At 49.5% G+C, this 23,074-nt stretch overlaps 1 protein-coding gene across 1 annotated transcript; it reads left to right on the top strand.

The window, feature by feature from the left end:
• Positions 1-6,149: 6,149 nt before the first annotated feature.
• SSTR2 (somatostatin receptor 2) lies at positions 6,150-22,937 on the top strand. The gene is made up of 2 exons (XM_078654274.1): positions 6,150-6,358; positions 21,212-22,937. Exon 2 carries the CDS (start codon positions 21,297-21,299, stop codon positions 22,416-22,418), a length of 1,122 nt encoding a protein of 373 aa, XP_078510400.1. The 5' UTR covers positions 6,150-6,358; positions 21,212-21,296; the 3' UTR covers positions 22,419-22,937.
• The last annotated feature ends 137 nt before the right edge of the window (positions 22,938-23,074 follow it).

The following is a 23,074-nucleotide window of genomic DNA, read 5'->3' as shown; positions in this document are numbered from 1 at the left end:
GGGTTCGGAGCCGGCCGCGGGTAGAAGAATGTTAAGTCCACTACTTCGACACCGGGGACAGCCGAGGCTCGCCCTAGACTGCATATAGAGTTGGCAGCTCTTATGTCTTGGAAGTTGACCACCACACAATCCCCCTCAAATTGTTTTTTGCCCTGCCCAATCCAACCCACCCTGCGTACACCAAGAATCAGACCATCCACACCCAATGGAAGGGGTTTGTTAGATTTTAGCCAGTGGATGACCTTATTCTTCAGTGCCTGGTTGGTTTCCTGCTGGGTGTCCTTCAGGGGGGGAACCTTTATTAGGACAACAACATAAGGTTGGCACTCTGGGGGAAGATTAACTGGGGGGCACTTGCGTATCACCTTTGGTGGGATGGCCGCTAGGGTGGAATTTTTAGGTGGACAGGTAGGCAGGTTAGCTTTTAAGGTAGTTGCTACCCCACTATTTTTGGTGGATGGAGCGATCGCGGGTTTGAGGTTAGGACCAGCCCCTCCTTTTTGCAGCTTCTCTTGGGTAGGGGTAGGCCTGGATGATTTCACTACTGTAGGGGGACTAGCGTGCACTTGAACGATATGAGTAGTAGGAATCGTCTTTACCTGCTCAGCGCCAGCTGGGGGAGCTGATGTTGTGACACTCCCAGTCGTTTGGACCCAAGCAGGCAGTGCCGATTGGAGACCCTGTGATGGACCCACAAGATCCCCTTTCCCTACTTTCCCATCTGCGTCATCCTCCCTAAGCCTCGGCTGGAGTTTAAACAGGGTCTTCAGGGAGAAAAAATTATCTCTGGTGGTCTGTTCAAATCTATCCAACCTTTCCCCCAGACTCTTAACTTGATCCACAAGTGGTACCAGCAAAGACTTAACCAATTTCTCGAGGGGCTCCAGGGAGACACCCACATTTGAGGGTATGGGTACTCCTGGGGCCGGGTAATGAGACAATGGGGTTTCAGCGGCTGGCAATGGTAAGGTAGAACTCCCAGATGATTCAGGCCCACCAGATTCTAAATGCGTGGAACCCTTTTGAAGCTGAGCCCTTGGACGCTTATAAAGCGTGGAGTATCTTCCCTTCCGGTTGCTAGTTGCCCTCTTCCTTTTCTTGTGTGCCTGGCTCGTTTGCGTCTGAGGTAGCGGTTTTTGGCCTAGTGTAGGAGCCTCAGGATAGGGTTGGGACTTATGACCAGAAGAGGAAGGTATAGATGGAACAGGGATGAGCTCTGCACCAACCTGGCTAGGGATGGGGGGATCAGGATTGATTATCAAGTTTTCTATCCTATCTATACCTGCCTCTATAACTTCTATGTCTGGCTCTTCGGACAGAATTACAGGCAGGAGAGGGGTAGGGCGGGTAGGAGTTGGGGACAGGGCGTGTGCAACAGCTCCCAAGGAAGAGCGTTTGGAGGGAAAGGAGTCTTGTGAGAGACGACGTTCCGTCATTGCGATCTCCTTTTCGATGACTGCCGCCACCCTAGTGATAAATTTATCCATTGTGCCAATCATGGTGCTCCCCGTGGTACTTTCTCCCCCGCCCCTCAAAGATTTGCCAGAGCGGGTTGACATATTGGCCTCGTGGCCCACAGGTAGACTCCGAGATCCTGGACGTTGAGCGCGAAGTGAAAGAGGGGTGGCCCAGCCCAGCCTCAGACAGCCCCTGACTGCCACAGACTGCCCGACCTTAGCCCGGGCTTCGCTCGGCGTCCCGCTCGCGTCCCGCTACGCGAGTGGCAGTCTTTAATTACGGGGCGTTGCGGGCAGGGGGCGTGGTGACCAGGGGGCGGGGCGGCACTTGCAGGCGTAGCGCTGAGCCTTCTGGTCAGCGTAGTTGGATACTGCCGCTACACCGCTTGCTCCGCCTCCTCACAGCGCCTGGAATCAGCAGCTCTTCAGCGCCCACGGGAATGTAGAAAGACCGGGCTGCCCCTCGCTGACTGCACGAAGCGGCACCCGCGAAGCGGATGCGGCGAGTGGTGAGGCAGTCAGCGGTAGCCCTTAAGGAGGGGAAGAGCAGAACTCGGTCGAGGGTCCTGCTCCCAGTCCGTGTCCTCACCCTCAGGTATGCTGTCCCCTTTTTTAACTGTGATTACAGAGCATTGACTTAGAGATGTATTACCTCCTTCCTGCCTATTTGCCTTTCTTGTACTCTTGTAATCTATATCTGTTCAATTTTCTTTTATTTTCTTTTATTTTTTTTCTTTTAAGTGGTTCTTACCGGTGGCTGACTCAATTGGGTCCCGGATAAAGTAGTGGTTTTGTATATATATGTAAATAGTGTATTTTGACCATTGTATGTTAATTGTTTATCTTATGCCGCCTCACGTTGTCACATAATCACTTGTGTCACTGCGCAGTTCATTCACCTTCACTTTGCCAGTACATTTTTGGTTACTGTAATTTATTTTGCCAATGTGCTCTTTACATGCAAAATAATAATTTTGTATTATTCCTTGGGCTCCCTTGTCCCTTCTTTTCCCTGTTGCATTGTGATTAATTCACTTGAATTTTGTCTGTCTATAAGATATCCTTGTTGAGACACTGTATCATTGTTATTATCATTACCCGGTCTCAACTGGGTTTACGGGTTTACTCCTGTTATATGTTTTTTTCAATACAATGGTGGGCAAAATTATACATGCGGCTCAATGTGGTTTTGTAGCCGGGAGACAGCTCTCTACCAATTCAAAAAGTTTTACGAGAAGCATTAGATTATTTTAATAAAAACAGGACAAAGGCTCAGGTATGGTTTTTAAATACTGAAAAAGCGTTTGACTTGGTATCATGGGATTGTTTATTTTTACTTCTGGAAAAGTTTGGCTTTCCAGATGGGATCACACAATTAATAGGACGTTTATACAAGGATTCAAAGGCGCAAATTCTAATTAACTCTGTGAATGTGGGCACCTGTCAAATAAATAGGGGCAGTAGATTAGGGTGCCCTCTATCCTTGATTTTATTTGCCTTATTTATAGAACCCTGGCAATAGCGATCAGACAGAAAATGTCTCATACTGTTCCCCTTCAAGGGATGACTAACATAAAACTATATGCCGATGATATAGTCCTCTTTCTAAATCCTAAAGAAGGCACCCAGGAGGAAATCCTGGGGATTTTCTCGGAATTTCAGGCAATAGGAGGCTTTAAAATAAACTAAGGTGAAAACTGAAATTTTACTGTGCAATTGCTCCACCGATTCGCTATTGCCAAATTTTAGATTAGTTTATAACTCTCACCCAAAGAGATATTTAGGGATTTATGTGACAGAGAAAGTAGAGGATATATTTCAACTGAACTACATTCCGCTGATTAAAAAAGTTAAACGCCTTTTAACCCGATGGAACCAACTCCCACTATTAATTCTAGGTCGCGTGGCACTCATACCCATGTTTATTCTGCCTCTATTTAACTTTCTATTTTCTGCAGCTCCGTGAGCTTAACAATCGTCTTTTTTTAAAGAGATAGACAGTATGCTCTAATCCTTCTTATGGGCTAAGAAAAGTCTTAGCCTGGCACTTAGCACTTTAAGTTACCCTATTGCAGAGAAAGGGTTGTCCCTTCCAAACATAAGGAACTACTACCATGCAAGTTTTGCACACAACAGCTATAGATTTTCCTTTCAGTCGGAACCCCCGGAGGAAGATAATTTTTTTATGGAAAGGATTTTAATGGAGTATAAAATTGTAGATCCAACAAAAATAGTTAAGTACCCTAAGAAAGTACGATATAAGACTATCCAATGGATTTTTAAACAAAAAACGCAATTCTTAGCATTTTATGGCAACCCTGGAATAAATAGTTTTACAAGACTGTCTCATCTTTACACGGGGAGAAAAGTTTATTAGAAACTGGCGTCTTAAGAAAATGGGAAAAGAATGGATATAGGCAAATTAGGGATTTTGCTAATGGCAACTCCTGGAAGACATGGCCAGAGATAGAAATCGGGATTCTACACTCTAAAAACATGCTTAAATGGTCATTTATTATTATAAGAAACTTTTTGGAAAAGCTTGATGCCAGGAGTATAACATCAAGCATAGGCATGAGTGAAGCTTTTGAAACCCAGATACAACGGTCAGTTAGTGCATGGGTGAAAATCTTTGACGATAATTAATCTCTCCCCATGTATGAAAAAATCTGAGACAGATGGTGGAAAAAAGAAGGGCTACAGCTTCCAAAAATAACTTGGAATAGAATCAACAAATTAAATGCTACAGTAATAAGAGGAGCTAATTTTAAGCGTTTGCAATTTGATACAAAATGGCTAACCTATAGGACGCCATCCTTTTGCATAAGATTTATCCACAAATTGAAGATAGGTGTTTTTACTGCGCCAGAGAGGGAGGTGGCACCTGGTCACACATTGTTTGGGATTGTCCCAAAATTGGCAATCTATGGGAAGAAATCGAAAACTATCTCAGAGCCACCATAGATCTCTCTATCTCCATTGATAAATTCATTGCAGTATTGGGTTGCTCGCCTAGGCAGGGTATCACTCTTTAAGGATCTTTTTAGCAATTTAATGTTTTTTTCTAATGTTTGTTTATTGCTAAGTGGTTAATTGTAAGATATTTTGAGTACCTATACTCTAACAGTTTTGCACTATGCATTTTACCCTGTAGTACTGTATTATATTATCTTGAACTCTCAATAAAAATAATAATAATAAAAAAAACACTTCTACTTTGAAATCCTAATTCCGTCAGGCATACCACTGTGTTGGCCCTGTGGTCGGATTTACTGTCTCACTTTTGTTGCTCTGGGAGTGTTACAGAGAAGTGTGGCTCACTGGTTAGAGGAGGCAGATCCGGACGCTGAGATCAGACCTGGGACCAGGGTTCAATTCCCGACGCGGCAGGGTCTTGAGCCCAAAATGTCCACGGACTCGGTAATTCTCGCTTCGGTGCCTACTCGAATCACAGGTTCACACTCTGCAACTCTGGGCAATAGCTTGCTTAATCTCCACTACGGCCCCCCGCGGCGGGATGCCTGGCTTTCACCTTGGGGATACCCAGTAGGGGCTATCTCACAGGGAAAAACCAGGACGGGTTCCCAATGCAAAGCGCTTTGAGACCTGGCGGTGATATTGCGCTATATAAAAACCCATCCATCCATCCATCCATTACAGAGGACTCCTGAGTTCCATTTGTGGATGGGATAAGAACTGAGCACAGCAGCATGTATTCCCCACTGCTTCTATCACACGTGTGTATTCCCCAAATTCTACATGAAAGAGAAAACAATAGATGTAGGCAGTGGCAAAGGACACCTTAAGTGGAGTAAAGAAGAAAGCAAACTTTGCATATTCAAAGATGCTTAGGAGGCGGGCAGAACCCGTTGCAGTGTCTGACCTGGCCCGGACAAGCTGGCAGCCCCAGCCCAGTGGCATTGCGCGCCTGAGTGATGCACAATTCATTCGTTCTCTGAACTTACCAGCTCTACAGAGCGGCAAACGGTTTATAGCACTTATCTATGAACATGCAGCACTTTAAATAGGCAGGTAAAGTCAGGTTCTGAGTACCTGTACTTCTTTAATTTCAAAGGGAGAGTACCTGCACGTCTCAGAAGCAAACAGATACTCTAAATCTAAGTACCTGCTCTACTATATTTCCATGTGAAGCACTGTGAAAACGTAAGCACTTTTCTTACAAATCTAGGGCTTGCGTTGTTTCAAGTACACCTCGATGAAAATAGTGTAGAACCAAATAAGCAATTTACCTACTGTGCATTTTACCGCTAAAAATATAATGTGTATATGTGCATTTTATCGCTAAAAATATGTTGTGCGTATGGAAAAGATAAAGTACCCAGGCGCGCGCCGCACACACACACCCACGCATGGTGGCGGTGCTCACAACATGCTTCTCAGCCGCGCTCTGTAGCCGATAGGCAGAGGCGCGGCGTGTGATCTGCGCATCTGGAAACGCAGTCTCCTAGTCTAGTGCGCCATCTAATGTGAAGAGTGGAATCGGCTCTCTTGCTGCGCAGACTCGATCCCCCAGTCATTTGCTTGCTCAGATGCTCTGAGAGGCGGCTGGTTGAGCGCACATCGCAGTCGTCTACCACCACAGACCATCCGCCTCCCTCGTGCCCTATGGCTCGTGGCCACTCGATTTCGGTGCCTGGTTCTGCTCAAGGAAGAATTCTCCACTGCCGGCAAGTTCGCGCACCACGGGTTTGTGTCTGTGTCATTTCCTCACGAATCCCCAAAAGTACTTCGGCGGCTACAGGTGAAAACTTCTTACAAGATTGTCTCGTGTGATCATCGCCTCTGCCAGAAGCGGTGCAATCGGCGTTTGTGTGGACACTGGTCGGCTTGAGGGGCTCTTTGCCCGAAGAAGCTCACACCCATGGAACCAGGACTTCAGGGTGAGTATAGGTGATAATAATAATGCTAGGATCTCGTGTCAGTGTAAATTGCATGTTTAATAAGTTGCTTAATTGCGGAGTTCACCCCAAGATGTGGTGCCAATTTGCCCAAAGTAGCACAGGGAGGTGGCGTGGTGAGCTCAAGATCAACTGTTTGGGCAAGTAGGAAGGCAGGAATTAAATTCGAGTTTCCTGTTGTTAATTGAAGACTTAACTACTAGACTTAATCCCCAAAATGCTTCATTGAATGGGAACCCTCGTTTCCAAGCGCATTGTTATTAAGTGTTTAAATGAACAGACTCGGGGATCGACGTTGAGATGCCGAAGCGCCTTTGTGGATGGTTATAAAGAATCATAGTGGCGGCTGGTGTTTTCTAATCGCCATCACTTTCTAAATATACGATAAACGAGGCAATCCTTTCGCCAAGATGGCAGAATTTGCTGAATTGGTGAATTGTGGAATTCCGTATCAGAAAGCGGGTGCTCGGATAAGTAATATATGGTTATATGTTGTAATATATAATCTCACCACCAGTTCGTAATATGCAATGCCTGATCTATCTTCGACCCGCCCGGTCACATTTTTTGGCCAGTGTCGTAGCTGTTATAAGCGGCCACTATGCTGGCACTGGGTTCCTCGACCTACCAGAGTTCAAACCTGCAAACATCCCTCTGCAGTAGAACATAACCCACTGAGCATCCCCACAAGCATACTGCGAGAGCCACAATAATGGAGTCAGATCGTGGTCCAGTCGTACTTGCTCGTGTATACTTAAGGACAGGTGGTCACCGCCTGCATCTCTATGTGCTGATAATAAGCTCTCACCTCAAGAAACACCTGTATGAGTGCGGAGTGGACGCTGTCTGCGTCTCGGCGCTGTCCGGAGCTCGCTCTAGTACCTGAGGTGCACATGGAAGGGGCTGGCGTTGACCCGCTACATTCACTTTAGAGTTAGTACATACACTCTTCACTGAGGCGGCGCTGGGGGTCTCAGGCTGGTATCCAGAGCGGTTGGTACTCAGCCCACGCAAGAGCGAGCAGGGCGCTCGGACGTGGCACGGGTCAGCGGACTTTCCACTGAAGCTAGAGGCGAGTCAGGCTCATGGGCGAACATAAGGGGGTGTCTTCAAGGTGGGCTGTGGCGAGTCAGACTCATGGGTGAGATTGATGGGGTGTCTTCAAGGTGGGCTGTAGCGAGTCAGACTCATGGCTGAGATTGAGGGAGCGTCCTCAAGGTGGGCTGTGGCGAGTCAGACTCATGGGTGAGATTGATGGGGTGTCTTCAAGGTGGGCTGTAGCGAGTCAGACTCATGGCTGAGATTGAGGGAGCGTCCTCAAGGTGGGCTGTGGCGAGTCAGACTCATGGGTGAGATTGATGGGGTGTCTTCAAGGTGGGCTGTAGCGAGTCAGACTCATGGCTGAGATTGAGGGAGCGTCCTCAAGGTGGGCTGTGGCGAAATGAAAGTGTGTCTTGTAAAGCGCACTGCTACCCGCACCGCAGGCCTCGTAGCGCTATAGACCGCTGGGGAACCCGTCCTGGCTTTCCCTGTGAGATAGTTCCTCCTGGGAGTCTCCAAGGTGAAACCAGGCATCCCTGGCGTTTGTGGGGGGCCGTTGTGGAGATGAGGCAAGCTTAATGCCCAGAGTTACCGAGTGTGGTCCCTGGATTGAGTAGGCACCAAGGCGAGAATTATCGAGTCCGCTGATCATTTAGGTCCGAGACCCTGCCACGACGGGAATCGAACCCTGGTCCCAACCCATTCTCTGCTCTCGGGTCTGCCGCCTCTAACCAGTGAGCCACACCTCTCCACCTGGCGAGTCAGACTCATAGGTGAGATTGAGGGGGTGTCCTCAAGGTGGGCTGTGGCGAGTCAGACTCATGGGTGAGATTGATGGGGTGTCCTCAAGGTGAGCTGTGGCGAGTCAGACTCATAGGTGAGATTGAGGGGGTGTCTTCAAGGTGGGCTGTGGCGAGTCAGACTCATAGGTGAGATTGAGGGAGCGTCCTCAAGGTGGGCTGTGGCGAGTCAGACTCATGGGTGAGATTGATGGGGTGTCCTCAAGGTGAGCTGTGGCGAGTCAGACTCATAGGTGAGATTGAGGGGGTGTCCTCAAGGTGGGCTGTGGCGAGTCAGACTCATGGGTGAGATTGATGGGGTGTCCTCAAGGTGAGCTGTGGCGAGTCAGACTCATAGGTGAGATTGAGGGGGTGTCTTCAAGGTGGACTGTGGCGAGTCAGACTCATGGGTGAGATTGAAGGGGTGTCCTCAAGGTGAGCTGTGGCGAGTCAGACTCATGGGTGAGATTGATGGGGTGTCTTGAAGGTGGGCTGTAGCAAGTCAGACTCATGGGTGAGAATGAGGGAGCGTCCTCAAGGTGGGCTGTAGCGAGTCAGACTCATGGCTGAGATTGAGGGGGCGTCCTCAAGGTGGGCTGTGGCGAGTCAGACTCATAGGTGAGATTGAGGGGGTGTCTTCAAGGTGGGCTGTGGCGAGTCAGACTCATGGGTGAGATTGATGGGGTGTCCTCAAGGTGAGCTGTGGCGAGTCAGACTCATAGGTGAGATTGAGGGGGTGTCTTCAAGGTGGGCTGTGGCGAGTCAAACTCATGGGTGAGATTGAAGGGGTGTCTTCAAGGTGGGCTGTAGCGAGTCAGACTCATGGCTGAGATTGAGGGGGCGTCCTCAAGGTGGGCTGTGGCGAGTCAGACTCATAGGTGAGATTGAGGGGGTGTCCTCAAGGTGGGCTGTGGCAAGTCAGACTCATGGGTGAGATTGATGGGGTGTCCTCAAGGTGAGCTGTGGCGAGTCAGACTCATAGGTGAGATTGAGGGGGTGTCTTCAAGGTGGGCTGTGGCGAGTCAGACTCATAGGTGAGATTGAGGGAGCGTCCTCAAGGTGGGCTGTGGCGAGTCAGACTCATGGGTGAGATTGATGGGGTGTCTTGAAGGTGGGCTGTAGCGAGTCAGACTCATGGCTGAGATTGAGGGAGCGTCCTCAAGGTGGGCTGTGGCGAGTCAAACTCATAGGTGAGATTGAGGGGGTGTCCTCAAGGTGGGCTGTGGCGAGTCAGACTCATGGGTGAGATTGATGGGGTGTCCTCAAGGTGAGCTGTGGCGAGTCAGACTCATAGGTGAGATTGAGGGGGTGTCTTCAAGGTGGACTGTGGCGAGTCAGACTCATGGGTGAGATTGAAGGGGTGTCTTCAAGGTGGGCTGTAGCGAGTCAGACTCATGGCTGAGATTGAGGGGGCGTCCTCAAGGTGGGCTGTGGCGAGTCAGACTCATAGGTGAGATTGAGGGGGTGTCTTCAAGGTGGGCTGTGGCGAGTCAGACTCATGGGTGAGATTGATGGGGTGTCCTCAAGGTGAGCTGTGGCGAGTCAGACTCATAGGTGAGATTGAGGGGGTGTCTTCAAGGTGGGCTGTGGCGAGTCAGACTCATAGGTGAGATTGAGGGGGTGTCTTCAAGGTGGGCTGTAGCGAGTCAGACTCATGGGTGAGATTGAAGGGGCGTCTTCAAGGTGGGCTGTGGCGAGTCAGACTCATGGGTGAGATTGAGGGGGAGTCTTCAAGGTGGGCTGTAGCGAGTCAGGCTCATGGGTGAGATTGAGGGGGCATCTTCAAGGTGGGCTGTGGCGAGTCAGACTCATAGGTGAGATTGAGGGGGCGTCTTCAAGGTGGCTGTAGCGAGTCAGACTCATGGGTGAGATTGAAGGGGCGTCTTCAAGGTGGGCTGTGGCGAGTCAGCTGCATGGGTGAGATTGAGGGGGCGTCCTCAAGGTGGGCAGTGGCGAGTCAGGCTCATGGGTGAGATTGAGGGGGCGTCTTCAAGGTGGGCTGTGGCGAGTCAGACTCATAGGTGAGATTGAGGGGGCGTCTTCAAGGTGGCTGTAGCGAGTCAGACTCATGAGTGAGATTGAGGGGGCGTCTTCAAGGTGGACTGTGGCGAGTCAGCTGCATGGGTGAGATTGATGGGGTGTCCTCAAGGTGGGCTGTGGCGAGTCAGCTGCTTGGGTGAGATTGATGGGGTGTCCTCAAGGTGGGCTGTGGCGAGTCAGACTCATGGGTGAGATTGATGGGGTGTCCTCAAGGTGGGCTGTGGCGAGTCAGACTCATGGGGGAGATTGAGGGGGCGTCTTCAAGGTGGGCTGTGGCGAGTCAGACTCATGGGTGAGATTGAGGGGGCGTCTTCAAGGTGGGCTGTGGCGAGTCAGACTCATGAGTGAGATTGAGGGGGTGTCTTCAATGTGGGCTGTAGCGAGTCAGACTCATGGGTGAGATTGAGGGGGCGTCTTCAAGGTGGTCTGTGGCAAGTCAGCTGCATGGGTGAGATTGAGGGGGTGTCTTCAAGGTGGGCTGTGGCGAGTCAGACTCATAAGTGAGATTGAGGGGGCGTCTTCAAGGTGGGCTGTGGTGAGTCAGACTCATGAGTGAGATTGAGGGGGCGTCTTCAAGGTGGACTGTGGCGAGTCAGACTCATGGCTGAGATTGAGGGGGCGTCTTCAAGGTGGGCTGTGGCGAGTCAGACTCATGGGTGAGATTGATGGAGTGTCCTCAAGGTGGGCTGTGGCGAGTCAGACTCATGGCTGAGTTTGAGGGGGCGTCTCTTAAGGTGGGCTGTGGCGAGTCAGACTCATAGGTGAGATTGAGGGGTGTCCTCATGGTGGGCTGTGGCGAGTTAGACTCATGGGTGAGATTTATGGGGTGTCCTCAAGGTGGGCTGTGGCGATTCAGACTCATAGGTGAGATTGAGGGGGTGTCCTCAAGGTGGGCTGTGGCGAGTCAGGCTCATGGGTGAACATGAGGGGGCGTCTTCAAGGTGGGCTGTGGCGAGTCAGACTCATGGCTGAGATTGAGGGGGCATCCTCAAGGTGGGCTGTGGCGAGTCAGACTCATGGCTCAGATTGAGGGGGGTGTCCTCAAGGTGGGCTGTGGCGAGTCAGACTCATAGGTGAGATTGAGGGGGTGTCTTCAAAGTGGACTGTGGCGAGTCAGCCTCATGGGTGAGGTTGATGGGGTGTCCTCAAGGAGGGCTGTGGCAAGTCAGACTCATGGGTGAGAATGAGGGGGCGTCTTCAAGGTGGGCTGTGGCGAGTCAGACTCATGGGTGAGAATGAGGGGGTGTCTTCAAGGTGGGCTGTGGCGAGTCAGACTCATAAGTGAGATTGAGGGGGCGTCTTCAAGGTGGGCTGTGGTGAGTCAGACTCATGAGTGAGATTGAGGGGGCGTCTTCAAGGTGGACTGTGGCGAGTCAGACTCATGGCTGAGATTGAGGGGGCGTCTTCAAGGTGGGCTGTGGCGAGTCAGACTCATGGGTGAGATTGATGGAGTGTCCTCAAGGTGGGCTGTGGCGAGTCAGACTCATGGCTGAGTTTGAGGGGGCGTCTTCAAGGTGGGCTGTGGCGAGTCAGACTCATAGGTGAGATTGAGGGGTGTCCTCATGGTGGGCTGTGGCGAGTTAGACTCATGGGTGAGATTGATGGGGTGTCCTCAAGGTGGGCTGTGGCGATTCAGACTCATAGGTGAGATTGAGGGGGTGTCCTCAAGGTGGGCTGTGGCGAGTCAGGCTCATGGGTGAACATGAGGGGGCGTCTTCAAGGTGGGCTGTGGCGAGTCAGACTCATGGCTGAGATTGAGGGGGCATCCTCAAGGTGGGCTGTGGAGAGTCAGACTCATGGCTGAGATTGAGGGGGGTGTCCTCGAGGTGGGCTGTGGCGAGTCAGACTCATAGGTGAGATTGAGGGGGTGTCTTCAAAGTGGACTGTGGCGAGTCAGCCTCATGGGTGAGATTGATGGGGTGTCCTCAAGGAGGGCTGTGGCAAGTCAGACTCATGGGTGAGAATGAGGGGGCGTCTTCAAGGTGGGCTGTGGCGAGTCAGACTCATGGGTGAGAATGAGGGGGCGTCTTCAAGGTGGGCTGTGGCGAGTCAGACTCATGGGTGAGAATGAGGGGGTGTCTCCAAGGTGGGCTGTGGCCAGTCAGACTCATAGGTGAGATTGAGGGGGTGTCTTCAAGGTGGGCTGTGGCGAGTCAGACTCATGGGTGAGATTGAGGGGGCGTCTTCAAGGTGGGCTGTGGCGAGTCAGGCTCATAGGTGAGATTGAGGGGGCGTCTTCAAGGTGGGCTGTGGCTCACACTCATAAAGCAGAGCAGTGGGGGCAGGGGAGGGGGCGCTCGACATCGTCATTAATACAGGATGGGGTCTCAAATCGTCTTCGAGACGGGCAGGGGAATGACATTTTTGTTGCCAGGTATTTTTGCCAATTACCATGAGCAGAGGATGGTCCTCGAAGCCCCACCGCTCTGAATGCATCAATGACGAGGGAAGGACACGGGAGAGCAGTGCAGCGCACGGCCCAACATAGCTTCCTGCAGCACATGGATAGCAGGGCGGAAGAAAACCATGCCCCAAAAGTAGAAGCGGCGCACTCCCCATTGCGTACATACGTGTGTCACCGTGGTGAAAACCATGTACAAGCGTCGGAGATAGTCCCGTGGGTTCTGTGCGTACAGTGGTTCGTCTGTAACCCACGGATCATAGGTTGCATAACATGACATTTCATCCTCCAGCTGTCGATTAAATGAGCGTTTGTTGCTATAATGCGAAATGATCATTCAAATTGTGATTTGGATTAATAACACCAACACACACATCACCATTTTCTTAGTTGAGTTGAAAGATAGCCAGAAAAGTCATTAATGCAAATATCGAATTTAACACATGTCCCTTTTAACTTGTCCGTTTCATCTCTCAGAATTATTAATTTCTTGCCTCTGCTACAGTGCATCTGTTGGGTTCCTCTTTTATGCTCGCTCCCTCCACACAACAACTCCCAAACACTTAATTTCTGACATGATGCGCATCTTAAAATAAGATGCCACGTTTTAAAGAGCATATCATTTTCTCGCACATTTTACTTTTGAATGTGTATGCAAATCCTACATTGTGCTGCCCTCCTGAAGTGTTTTCAGTAGACGTGTATCTCAAAGAGAAATTAATTGCCTGTCAAATTCTGATATGGCAGGGAGAGAAATGACTCGGTCTGGTGTATTATGGAGTGTGATAGTGTGCCACGTCCAGACCGTGCTGTTCACACTGGCATTTAACAGGGGCTCCCATCGATGGCAGATATTGGCAATGAGACACCTGTCCAGCACAACACATTGGAACACTGGTTTCTCAGAAGCAAAGCTATAGAATGTGTTTCTGTTTAATGCCATACTATGTTCTGTTCCATTATGCCATGGTATGCTCGGCAATATTATGCTATGCTATTATGCATTATAATATCATATGCTAGTTTACCAACTAGCAGTGTCACCACCATATTCCTCATTAAATGATATATAGAGGTAAAACCTAACAAAGCCTATTTTTCTTATAATGCAAACTGCGAAATGAAAGGCGAGTGATGCGGGGGTCTGGGCACGAAGGACCTTCATGGGAGGGAAATCTCGTCGCACTGTCTGCCCGTGTACCCTATATCCCCACACTGGTGCAAGCTCCGAGCTGTGTGCATGCACTTCCAGGCTCCTGGTACTGTCCACGTGTTTTAACCCTCTCTCCCTGACTGACTTTGAGACCCAACATTCTCCTGAACAGGGCATGCACTTCCAAGCTCTTGGCACTGTCCACATGTTGCAGTCCTCTCGCCCTGTCCCAGTCTGTGCATGGACTCCAAAAACGCCTGGCACTGTCCATGTGTTTTAACTTTTTCTCCTTGACTGACTGTGTCCGCATGCACTCCCAAACTACTTGTACTTTCTAAGTGTTTCAACCTTCTCACCCAGGCTCGGTCTGTGCATGCACTTCCAAGTTTCTGGCATTGTCCATGTGCTTTAACCTTCCCTGCCTGTCTGGCTGCATGCCCCGACATCTTTACATGGCCTGTGCATGCACTTAAGAGCCCCTGGCCCTGACCACGCGTTTCAACCCTCAGCTCAGTCTCGTTCTGCACATGCATGCTGAAGCTCCTGGCACTTTCCATGTGTTCCAACCAGTGGTGAATTTGTGAAAAAATAAGTGCCAGGGCTAGGATCTAATCAGGAGGCAGCTTGCACCAGCACATTGCTCCTATTAGCACTGCCTACAACAGAACCAACTGCTAAGCATGAAACCCTATAAGTGAGGAGAGGATGTGGTGTAATGTCCAGAGCTGCTGACGTTAGAGCCCAGAAACCAGGTTTGATTATTGGCGTAGGCTCAACATCCTGTGATTTTGGGCAAATCACTCAATCTTCCCCTGCCTACCAAAATGACTGTGTACTCAACTGGTGCTCATGAAAAGCTCTCCAACACCTTTGGTTCGAGTTTACGCTGTAAGCGCCTGTGTTGATGATTAAGTGCGAGTGGCCAGCACCGGAAACCACCGGCTCAAATTAAGCACTGGTTCCAAACCTATCGCAGTGTCCGATCTGTGCATGTACTCTCAAGTTCCTGACAGTTTCCATGTGTTCCAACGTTCTCAGCCTGTCCCAGTCTGTGCATGTACTCTCACATTCCTGGCACCGACCATGTGTTCCAACCTTCTCAGCCTGTCCTGTCCAATGCATGTACTCCCATCCTCCAGGCAGTTGCCGTGTGTTTCAACCTTCTCAGTCTGTCTCGGTCGGGGCATGCACTCCAAAGCTCCAGGCAGTTTCCATGTTTTTCAACCTTCTCAGCCTGTCTCGTCTGTGCATGTACTCCCAAGATCCTGGCACTGTCCATGTTTTTCAACCTTCTCAGCCTGTCTCGGTCTGTGCATGCACTCCCAAGCTCCAGGCAGTTTCCATGTGTTTCAACCTATTCAGCCTGTCTCGGTCTGTGCATGTACTACCAAAATCCTGGCACTGTCCATGTGTTTCAACCTATTCAGCCTGTCTCGGTCTGTGCATGTACTACCAAAATCCTGGCACTGTCCATGTGTTTCAACCTATTCAGCCTGTCTCGGTCTGGGCATGCACTCCCAAGCTCCAGGCAGTTTCCATGTGTTTCAACCTATTCAGCCTGTCTCGGTCTGTGCATGCACTCCCAAGCTCCAGGGAGTTTCCATGTGTTTCAACCTATTCAGCCTGTCTCGGTCTGTACATGCACTCCTAAGCTCCAGGCAGTTTCCATGTGTTTCAACCTATTCAGCCTGTCTCGGTCTGGGCATGCACTTCCAAGCTCCAGGCAGTTTCCATGTGTTTCAACCTATTCAGCCTGTCTAGGTCTGTGCATGCACTCCTAAGCTCCAGGCAGTTTCCATGTGTTTCAACCTATTCAGCCTGTCTCGGTCTGTGCATGCACTCCTAAGCTCCAGGCAGTTTCCATGTGTTTCAACTTATTCAGCCTGTCTCAGTCTGTGCATGCACTCCTAAGCTCCAGGCAGTTTCCATGTGTTTCAACCTATTCAGCCTGTCTCGGTCTGGGCATGCACTCCCAAGCTCCAGGCAGTTTCCATGTGTTTCAACCTATTCAGCCTGTCTCGTACTGTGCATGCACTCCTAAGCTCCAGGCAGTTTCCATGTGTTTCAACCTATTCAGCCTGTCTCGGTCTGTGCATGCACTCCTAAGCTCCAGGCAGTTTCCATGTGTTTCAACATATTCAGCCTGTCTCGGTCTGGGCATGCACTCCCAAGCTCCAGGCAGTTTCCATGTGTTTCAACCTAATCAGCCTGTCTCGGTCTGTGCATGCACTCCTAAGCTCCAGGCAGTTTCCATGTGTTTCAACATATTCAGCCTGTCTCAGTCTGTGCATGCACTCCTAAGCTCCAGGCAGTTTCCATGTGTTTCGACCTATTCAGCCTGTCTCGGTCTGGGCATGCACTCCCAAGCTCCAGGCAGTTTCCATGTGTTTCAACCTATTCAGCCTGTCTCGGTCTGGGCATGCACTCCCAAGCTCCAGGCAGTTTCCATGTGTTTCAACCTATTCAGCCTGTCTCGTACTGTGCATGCACTCCTAAGCTCCAGGCAGTTTCCATGTGTTTCAACCTATTCAGCCTGTGTCGGTCTGGGCATGCACTCCCAAGCTCCAGGCAGTTTCCATGTGTTTCAACCTATTCAGCCTGTCTCGGTCTGTGCATGCTTTGCCAAGCTCCAGGCAGTTTCCATGTGTTTCAACCTATTCAGCCTGTCTCGGTCTGTGCATGCACTGCTAAGCTCCTGGCAGTTCCCATGTGTTTCAACCTATTCAGCCTGTCTCGGTCTGTGCATGCACTCCCAAGCTCCAGGCAGTTTCCATGTGTTCCAACCTACTCAGCCTGTCTCGTTCTTTGCATACACTCCTAAGCTCCAGGCAGTTTCCATGTGTTACAACCTATTCAGCCTTTCTCGGTCTGTGCATGAACTCCTAAGCTCCAGGCAGTTTCCATGTGTTTCAACTTATTCAGCCTGTCTCGGTCTGTGCATGCACTCCCAAGCTCCCAGCAATTTCCATGTATTTCAAACTGCACAGCCTGTCCCGGTCTGTGCATGCACTCCCAAGCTCCTGGTACTGTCCATGTTTTTCAACCTTCTCAGCCTGTCTCGTCTGTGCATGTACTACCAAGATCGTGGCACTTTCCATGTTTTTCAGCCTTCTCAGCCTGTCTCGGTCTGTGCATGCACTCCCAAGCTCTAGGCAGTTTCCATGTGTTACAACCTATTCAGCCTGTCTCGGTCTGTGCATTGTCTCCCAAGCTCCAGGCAGTTTCCATGTGTATCAACCTATTCAGCCTGTCTCGGTCTGTGCATGCTTTCCCAAGCTCCAGGCAGTTTCCATGTGTTTCAACCTTCTCAGCCTGTCTCGTCTGGGCATGCACTCCCAAGCTCCAGGCAGTTTCCATCAGGGACGGCTTTAGCACTGGTGGCGTCCTGTGCGACAATGTTTGTTTGCGTGCCCCCCAATGACCACCGCTGTCACAGATTCCCTCTCTACCATCTTTTAACAGTGCCCCTCAACAGGGCCGAACTGGACTGTAGTGGGCATCGGGCTTTTCCCTAGTGGGCTGCCAGTGTGGGGGCTGGTTTTTGAGCCCCTGGGGGCCGTTTTTTGTTACCGGGGGCCTGCAATATTGGCCCCCAGTTACAAAATCGTCTGAAACCGGGCGCCTCCCCCACCCCCGGGGTCTGGCCGAGGTGTTTGCCAGGGCCAGTTTCGGTTCCCAATCCTGCCCTGCCCCTCAAGTCTCCATAACCAGTCTCTCAGATTCATTACGTTTTATAGTGCCACTCATACCAGTGTGAGTTGTCAGAGCACTTTACATCATACACACATTTAACAGAGACATTCACAAGTGTAAATTAGTGTACAGGAAATGTTACATAGGACAGAGGATTGATTACAAGTCACATATCGTCCATACTGGTAGGCAGTATAGTTTCAGAGACCTTGGTCTGGAAAAGCATACATTCAGAATTTAAAACATAACACTAATTGTTAGGGGTTCTCTTTAATAATAATAATAATTTGTACCGAAATGAACCCTTTTTGCAAGATTAGGTTAAGGATAGACCGGGCAGCTCGGAAGATTCTACCTCTCCTCCCAATGGCCGCCAGGAGACTACTTATCCAGGGGCTTATTGTCTCGCGGTTGGATTTCAGCAATGCGCTGTTTCTTGGGGCCCCAGAATCGACTTTAAACAAACTGCAGCAGGTGCAAAACGCGGCAGCCAGGCTCCTGACAGATCTCCCTAGGCGCCAGTCAGCTCGTCCTGCGCTGAAGGCGCTTCATTGGCTCCCCATACGAGAAAGGGTGAAATTTAAGGCTCTTTGTATGGAGCAAAAAATTTTGCAGGGGAAAGGCCCACCCATCCTGCGGGATATGGTTCAACCCTACAAGGCCTCTCGTGCCCTTCGTTCAGATCATCTTTATCTGTTACAGGTCGCGAGGGTTAGGAAGGCAAGAACCGGTGGTAGGAGATTCTCCATACATGTGGCGACATTGTGGAATTCCCTCCCCTGCACCTGCGTCTGGAAACGAGCACCCTGCGCTTCCGTAAACTTTTAAAAACCCACTTGTTTCCGGCCTAACTCTTGCTGTCTCCTGTTCTGGCGTATCTTTCTGGACGAGCGCGGGGATGCCCAAGGGTAACCAGGCGCGTTATAAAACTCAGTAATAATAATAATAATAATAATAAAAACATGTAGGTTTAATATACACCTTGCACTTAGCATGCACCTCTTTGATGACAGTTAATACCTCATTTATCTATATTAGGATTTTACCTTATAAACTGCAAACAACAAAAAGATCTCTCTGACAAAAGCAGTAACCCATTGATCTATTAACATTATATGCACTTTGTGATGTGCATGGCACACGTTCTTACCAGCAGCCACATTAACCCTCTGAGATATCTTATGAGTCGTCAAACTTTCACTAGACAAAACTCCGTCTTTCTCCAGGAAGAACATTCATCACTGCATTTATCTTGACATTTTTATGGATGTCTGAAAATTTCTGGAAGCAAGGAACGCAGCAGCAGGTGGTTTTCAAGCTATAATATATTTGCCAACATGGCACCCCAACCCAAGTCAACGTCCGGTGCGGTGGCACCAATCGCACCACCCTAGAGGTGGACCTGGACTTTCCATGTGTTTCAACCTCCTCATCCTTTCTTTTCCTGTTCCCCAACACCCTGTCACTGTCTATTGGCGTGCCGAATCTTGTCACGCAGCCTGCCCCTGTGCCCCGATAGTCTCACACGCTCTGCTAAAGGGACACAGGTTCCACACACTGTCTATATGTGCCACGCTCCTCTCCACATGTGCCCTGTGTTCACGGCCCACATACCCGAGGCCAATAGATTCCCTGTCCATGTGTGGGAAGATCATTCGACTCTAGCCAAGTCACCCACTTCTTACTGCTTGGAGAGGTGCCCGAGCGCCTCGCCCTGCATGTCACTGTTCCCCAAGCTCCTCACTTGGCCCGAACATGTGCCCTACCAGTGACCCGTTGGTTCCCAATATACTGTCTTTGTCCCCCTCTGTTCCCGGACTCCCCACCCTGTCTGCAGGCGGGCAACTAGAGCCAAATTTCGGGGGGTGCTGAAAAATATTTCAGGGGGGGGCTAATTCTTCCAACCATAGACAGAGTGGCTGTAAGAAGTAGTGAACACACAACAAAAGCCTCATTTACAAGTAAATGGTCTTTTAAAGACCTGTTAGGTACTCGGGTGCGGCTGCAATTAGATGCTCGCCAGCCCTCGAAGCTGTCTCCGCCCGGGCTGACACACACGACGGGGGAGGGGCGGGGGTGAAACCCCGTGTGCCCAATGGGTGTTGCACGCCTGCCTGTCTGTTCATGTGCCCAGGCTCTTCAAACTGTCCGTGTGCCCCAGTCTTATCACCCTCCATATCTCTGTGCCCGGATTCCTCACACAGTCTGTTTGAGTGTCCAAGTTCCTCACAGTGTCCATTAGCCCCAATCTCAACACACTGCTTAAATTGAGCTGGTGGTTTCCGATTCTCGGCACCAGTACATAATTTTCAGCACTGGCTCTAGTGACAGTCCACCACATGGTGGCGCTGTCTGTCACATTTTGAGATCAGCACAACAACAGTAATTAATAAGTCAATACAAATTTAAAATGGTTAACATCTGTCGCGTACACCATTATTATAGCTTTGGGTGGCCTGGGATAGTTTGAATTGTCACACTTCTAGTAGTGCGATGGTTAGTACTTGTATTGGTTCTGTCATTGTCGACTGGGGCAAAGAGTGGTGCATACTGCAGTGGCATCCTGAAAAGGGCCCTGACACGTACTTTTTGTGTTACAAATTAACCACTGCCTCCCGGTGTATCCCCTCTATGTGACTTAGCCTCCAAAACCTATATGTCGTCTCTTTATATACCACCAGCTCCAAAAGCTCCATGTTTCACAAGCTTGCCACACACCTCAGAGTGCCCCGCCAGTTACTAGCTACTCGCACTGTCTTGCTAAGTGCCCATGCTCTGCACTCAGCCCATGTGCCACAAGTAATGCCCATTGCTTCTCCTGCTCCCTGATATCCTCTCGCAGCCTGTCCTTGTACCCAAACAATGAAATTATGTTTTGTAATTTTGAAAAAAGTATCTTTGGTTCTTTCAGTTTATATTGCAATTGTTGTGTTGATTAATAAGTGGTTAGTTGCCTTAAGTCTTTGCACTTATTCATTGATCCCTGCCTTAAGGAACGCTCATTCTATTAGCAGGGGACCTCTTGGTCTTTACACTCTTGTACCCAAGCTCGCCATACTGTCCATGTCCCCCATGACATGTCTCTTTTAAGTAACCCATGTGATGTACCCTTTGAGCCCAAAACTGCTAAGGTGATGTGATTCAGTCGTATTTCAGCCAGATTCAAGAGCTGTCTGCCCCACAAGACCGTGCTCAGCAGATGTCTGAAATATCAAGACTGCTAAGAAACATGAAACCTATGTACAACGAACACTGACAAAACCAATACGTCTGACGTTAGATGTCCGCCCTCTAGGGCTGTCAATGCGTGACTTGCTTTGTCATGGATCCAGAAAAGCTTTATTGTTTGAAAGCAGTCATGCCATCCCCAATAGGGAAAAAAATTCTAAAAGCAAAAAATGTTTTGGTCTCAAAAAGCACACATTGCGATATTACCCCTGCCAATGAAGGGAGCCATTTTGTGCAGATGTGCTCCTTGTAAAAGGGCAGACAGTTGTCATTCTCAGTGGTGCATGATTGTCACACAATAGAAAAGCCGAGCAATTTATATTTGTTGGTGTGACCAGGTCAAAGAACCGCTCATAAAGGAAAGGATATGTTCAACCATTTTTTCAGCACATATATTTCCTATTTTAAACTCATGCTTGTTCTTTAAAGTGTCTCCTCAGTGTATTGGCAAAATAAACTAAAACATTTTTTTCTATCCTGCCTTTGATTTCCTTTTTCAGATTCCATGCTTCAAAAAGTGCATCGACCAATGGACCTGTCCACTTGCTTCTCCTAATCTCCAACGTTGCCAAGATAGGTGGCACCATGGCGCTAGACTACTCGGACCTGGCAAATGGCACGGAATTCTGGCTGGCATCACCAGCACCATATGACAATTTTTCTGCAGAGGTGCTGCCCATTAACGCTTCCCGGAACAACACAAAGAATCACTTTGACCGTACCAGCAATGCTATACTGACCTTCATCTACTTTGTGGTGTGCATTATCGGCCTCTGTGGCAATACCCTGGTCATCTATGTTATCCTGAGGTATGCCAAAATGAAGACAATCACTAACATCTACATCCTCAATTTGGCCATTGCCGACGAACTCTTCATGCTGGGCCTGCCCTTCCTGGCCATGCAAGTGGCTCTGGTCCATTGGCCCTTTGGCAAGGCCATCTGCCGGGTTGTGATGACTGTGGACGGCATAAACCAGTTTACCAGTATCTTCTGCTTGACAGTCATGAGCATGGACAGATACATGGCTGTTGTCCACCCTATTAAGTCTGCTAAATGGCGGCGACCCAGGACTGCCAAAATGGTGAACTTTGCAGTGTGGGGGATTTCCCTCCTGGTCATCATGCCCATCATGATTTATGCTGGTATTCAAAAACACCACGGGAGCAGCAGCTGCACGATAATCTGGCCAGGTGAGTCAATGGCTTGGTACACAGGCTTCATCATCTACACCTTTATCCTGGGCTTTCTGGTGCCCCTCAGCATTATTTGCCTCTGCTACCTTTTCATCATCATAAAGGTCAAGTCTTCTGGAATAAGAGTGGGGTCGTCGAAGAGGAAAAAATCAGAGAGGAAAGTGACCAGGATGGTCTCCATTGTGGTGGCCGTGTTCATCTTCTGCTGGCTTCCCTTCTACATTTTCAACGTGTCCTCTGTCTCAGTGATGATTGAGCCTACGCCCGCCCTGAAAGGCATGTGGGACTTTGTTGTGATTCTAACCTATGCCAACAGCTGTGCCAATCCTATCCTTTATGCCTTCTTGTCGGACAACTTCAAGAAGAGCTTCAAGAACGTCCTCTGCCTCTCCAGGGTCAGTGGGATGGATGACGGGGATCGCAGCGACAGCAAACAGGACAAGTCTCGGCTGAATGAGACCACGGAGACCCAGAGGACCTTGCTGAATGGGGATCTCCAGACCAGCATCTGACCATCAGGGACCTCTTCTGGGACCTACCTGTGTGTCTGGTATTGGGAAGGTGCAATACAATCTGGCCCAAGACAGGTCCCTTACTGAGGGCTTCTGGGCCAAGACCCTAAATGTAAACCCATGTGGAAAGGGATCAACAGATTCTACATGTCCCTGACAAAATGGCGGCCATTGTTGATCTGGAAAAGTATTCTAAGGTGTATAAAGCCTTCCTAAAAACTAACATTCGGGGAGGTAATGGGATGGGATGCTTTGCTTTAATCTCCATTGCTTTTAATATTTATTTGATAGCTATCTAGACTTATAGGGCCCTTTCCCTTCTACAATTTCTTCAGACTGGACACTCATGAAACCACTGATTTCATGCAAGGGAATCCTCAGCATGATGTACTCACCAGGCTCATAGACTTGAGCTTGTCCTATGTCGTCTGGGATGTATGTCATTACATCGCATACCAATACCACACCTGCCATTTCAACACTGGTATTACTACACGATGTCAATGACGACATGCATTACATAGCAAAATGTTACCACGACTATGCTTTTACCACGCATGCCATTACAGCGCAAAGGCATGCGTGGTAAAGCTATACTCATGGTAAAAGTTTGCAAGGTAAGTGACTCTACCCTACCATACCCTAAACACTAATAT

Source organism: Lissotriton helveticus, chromosome 7 (assembly GCF_964261635.1).
Source record: "Lissotriton helveticus chromosome 7, aLisHel1.1, whole genome shotgun sequence".
Classification (NCBI taxonomy): Eukaryota; Metazoa; Chordata; class Amphibia; order Caudata; family Salamandridae; genus Lissotriton; species Lissotriton helveticus.
Note: the sequence above shows the minus strand (reverse complement) of the source record. Positions and strands in the feature narration are given on the sequence as shown.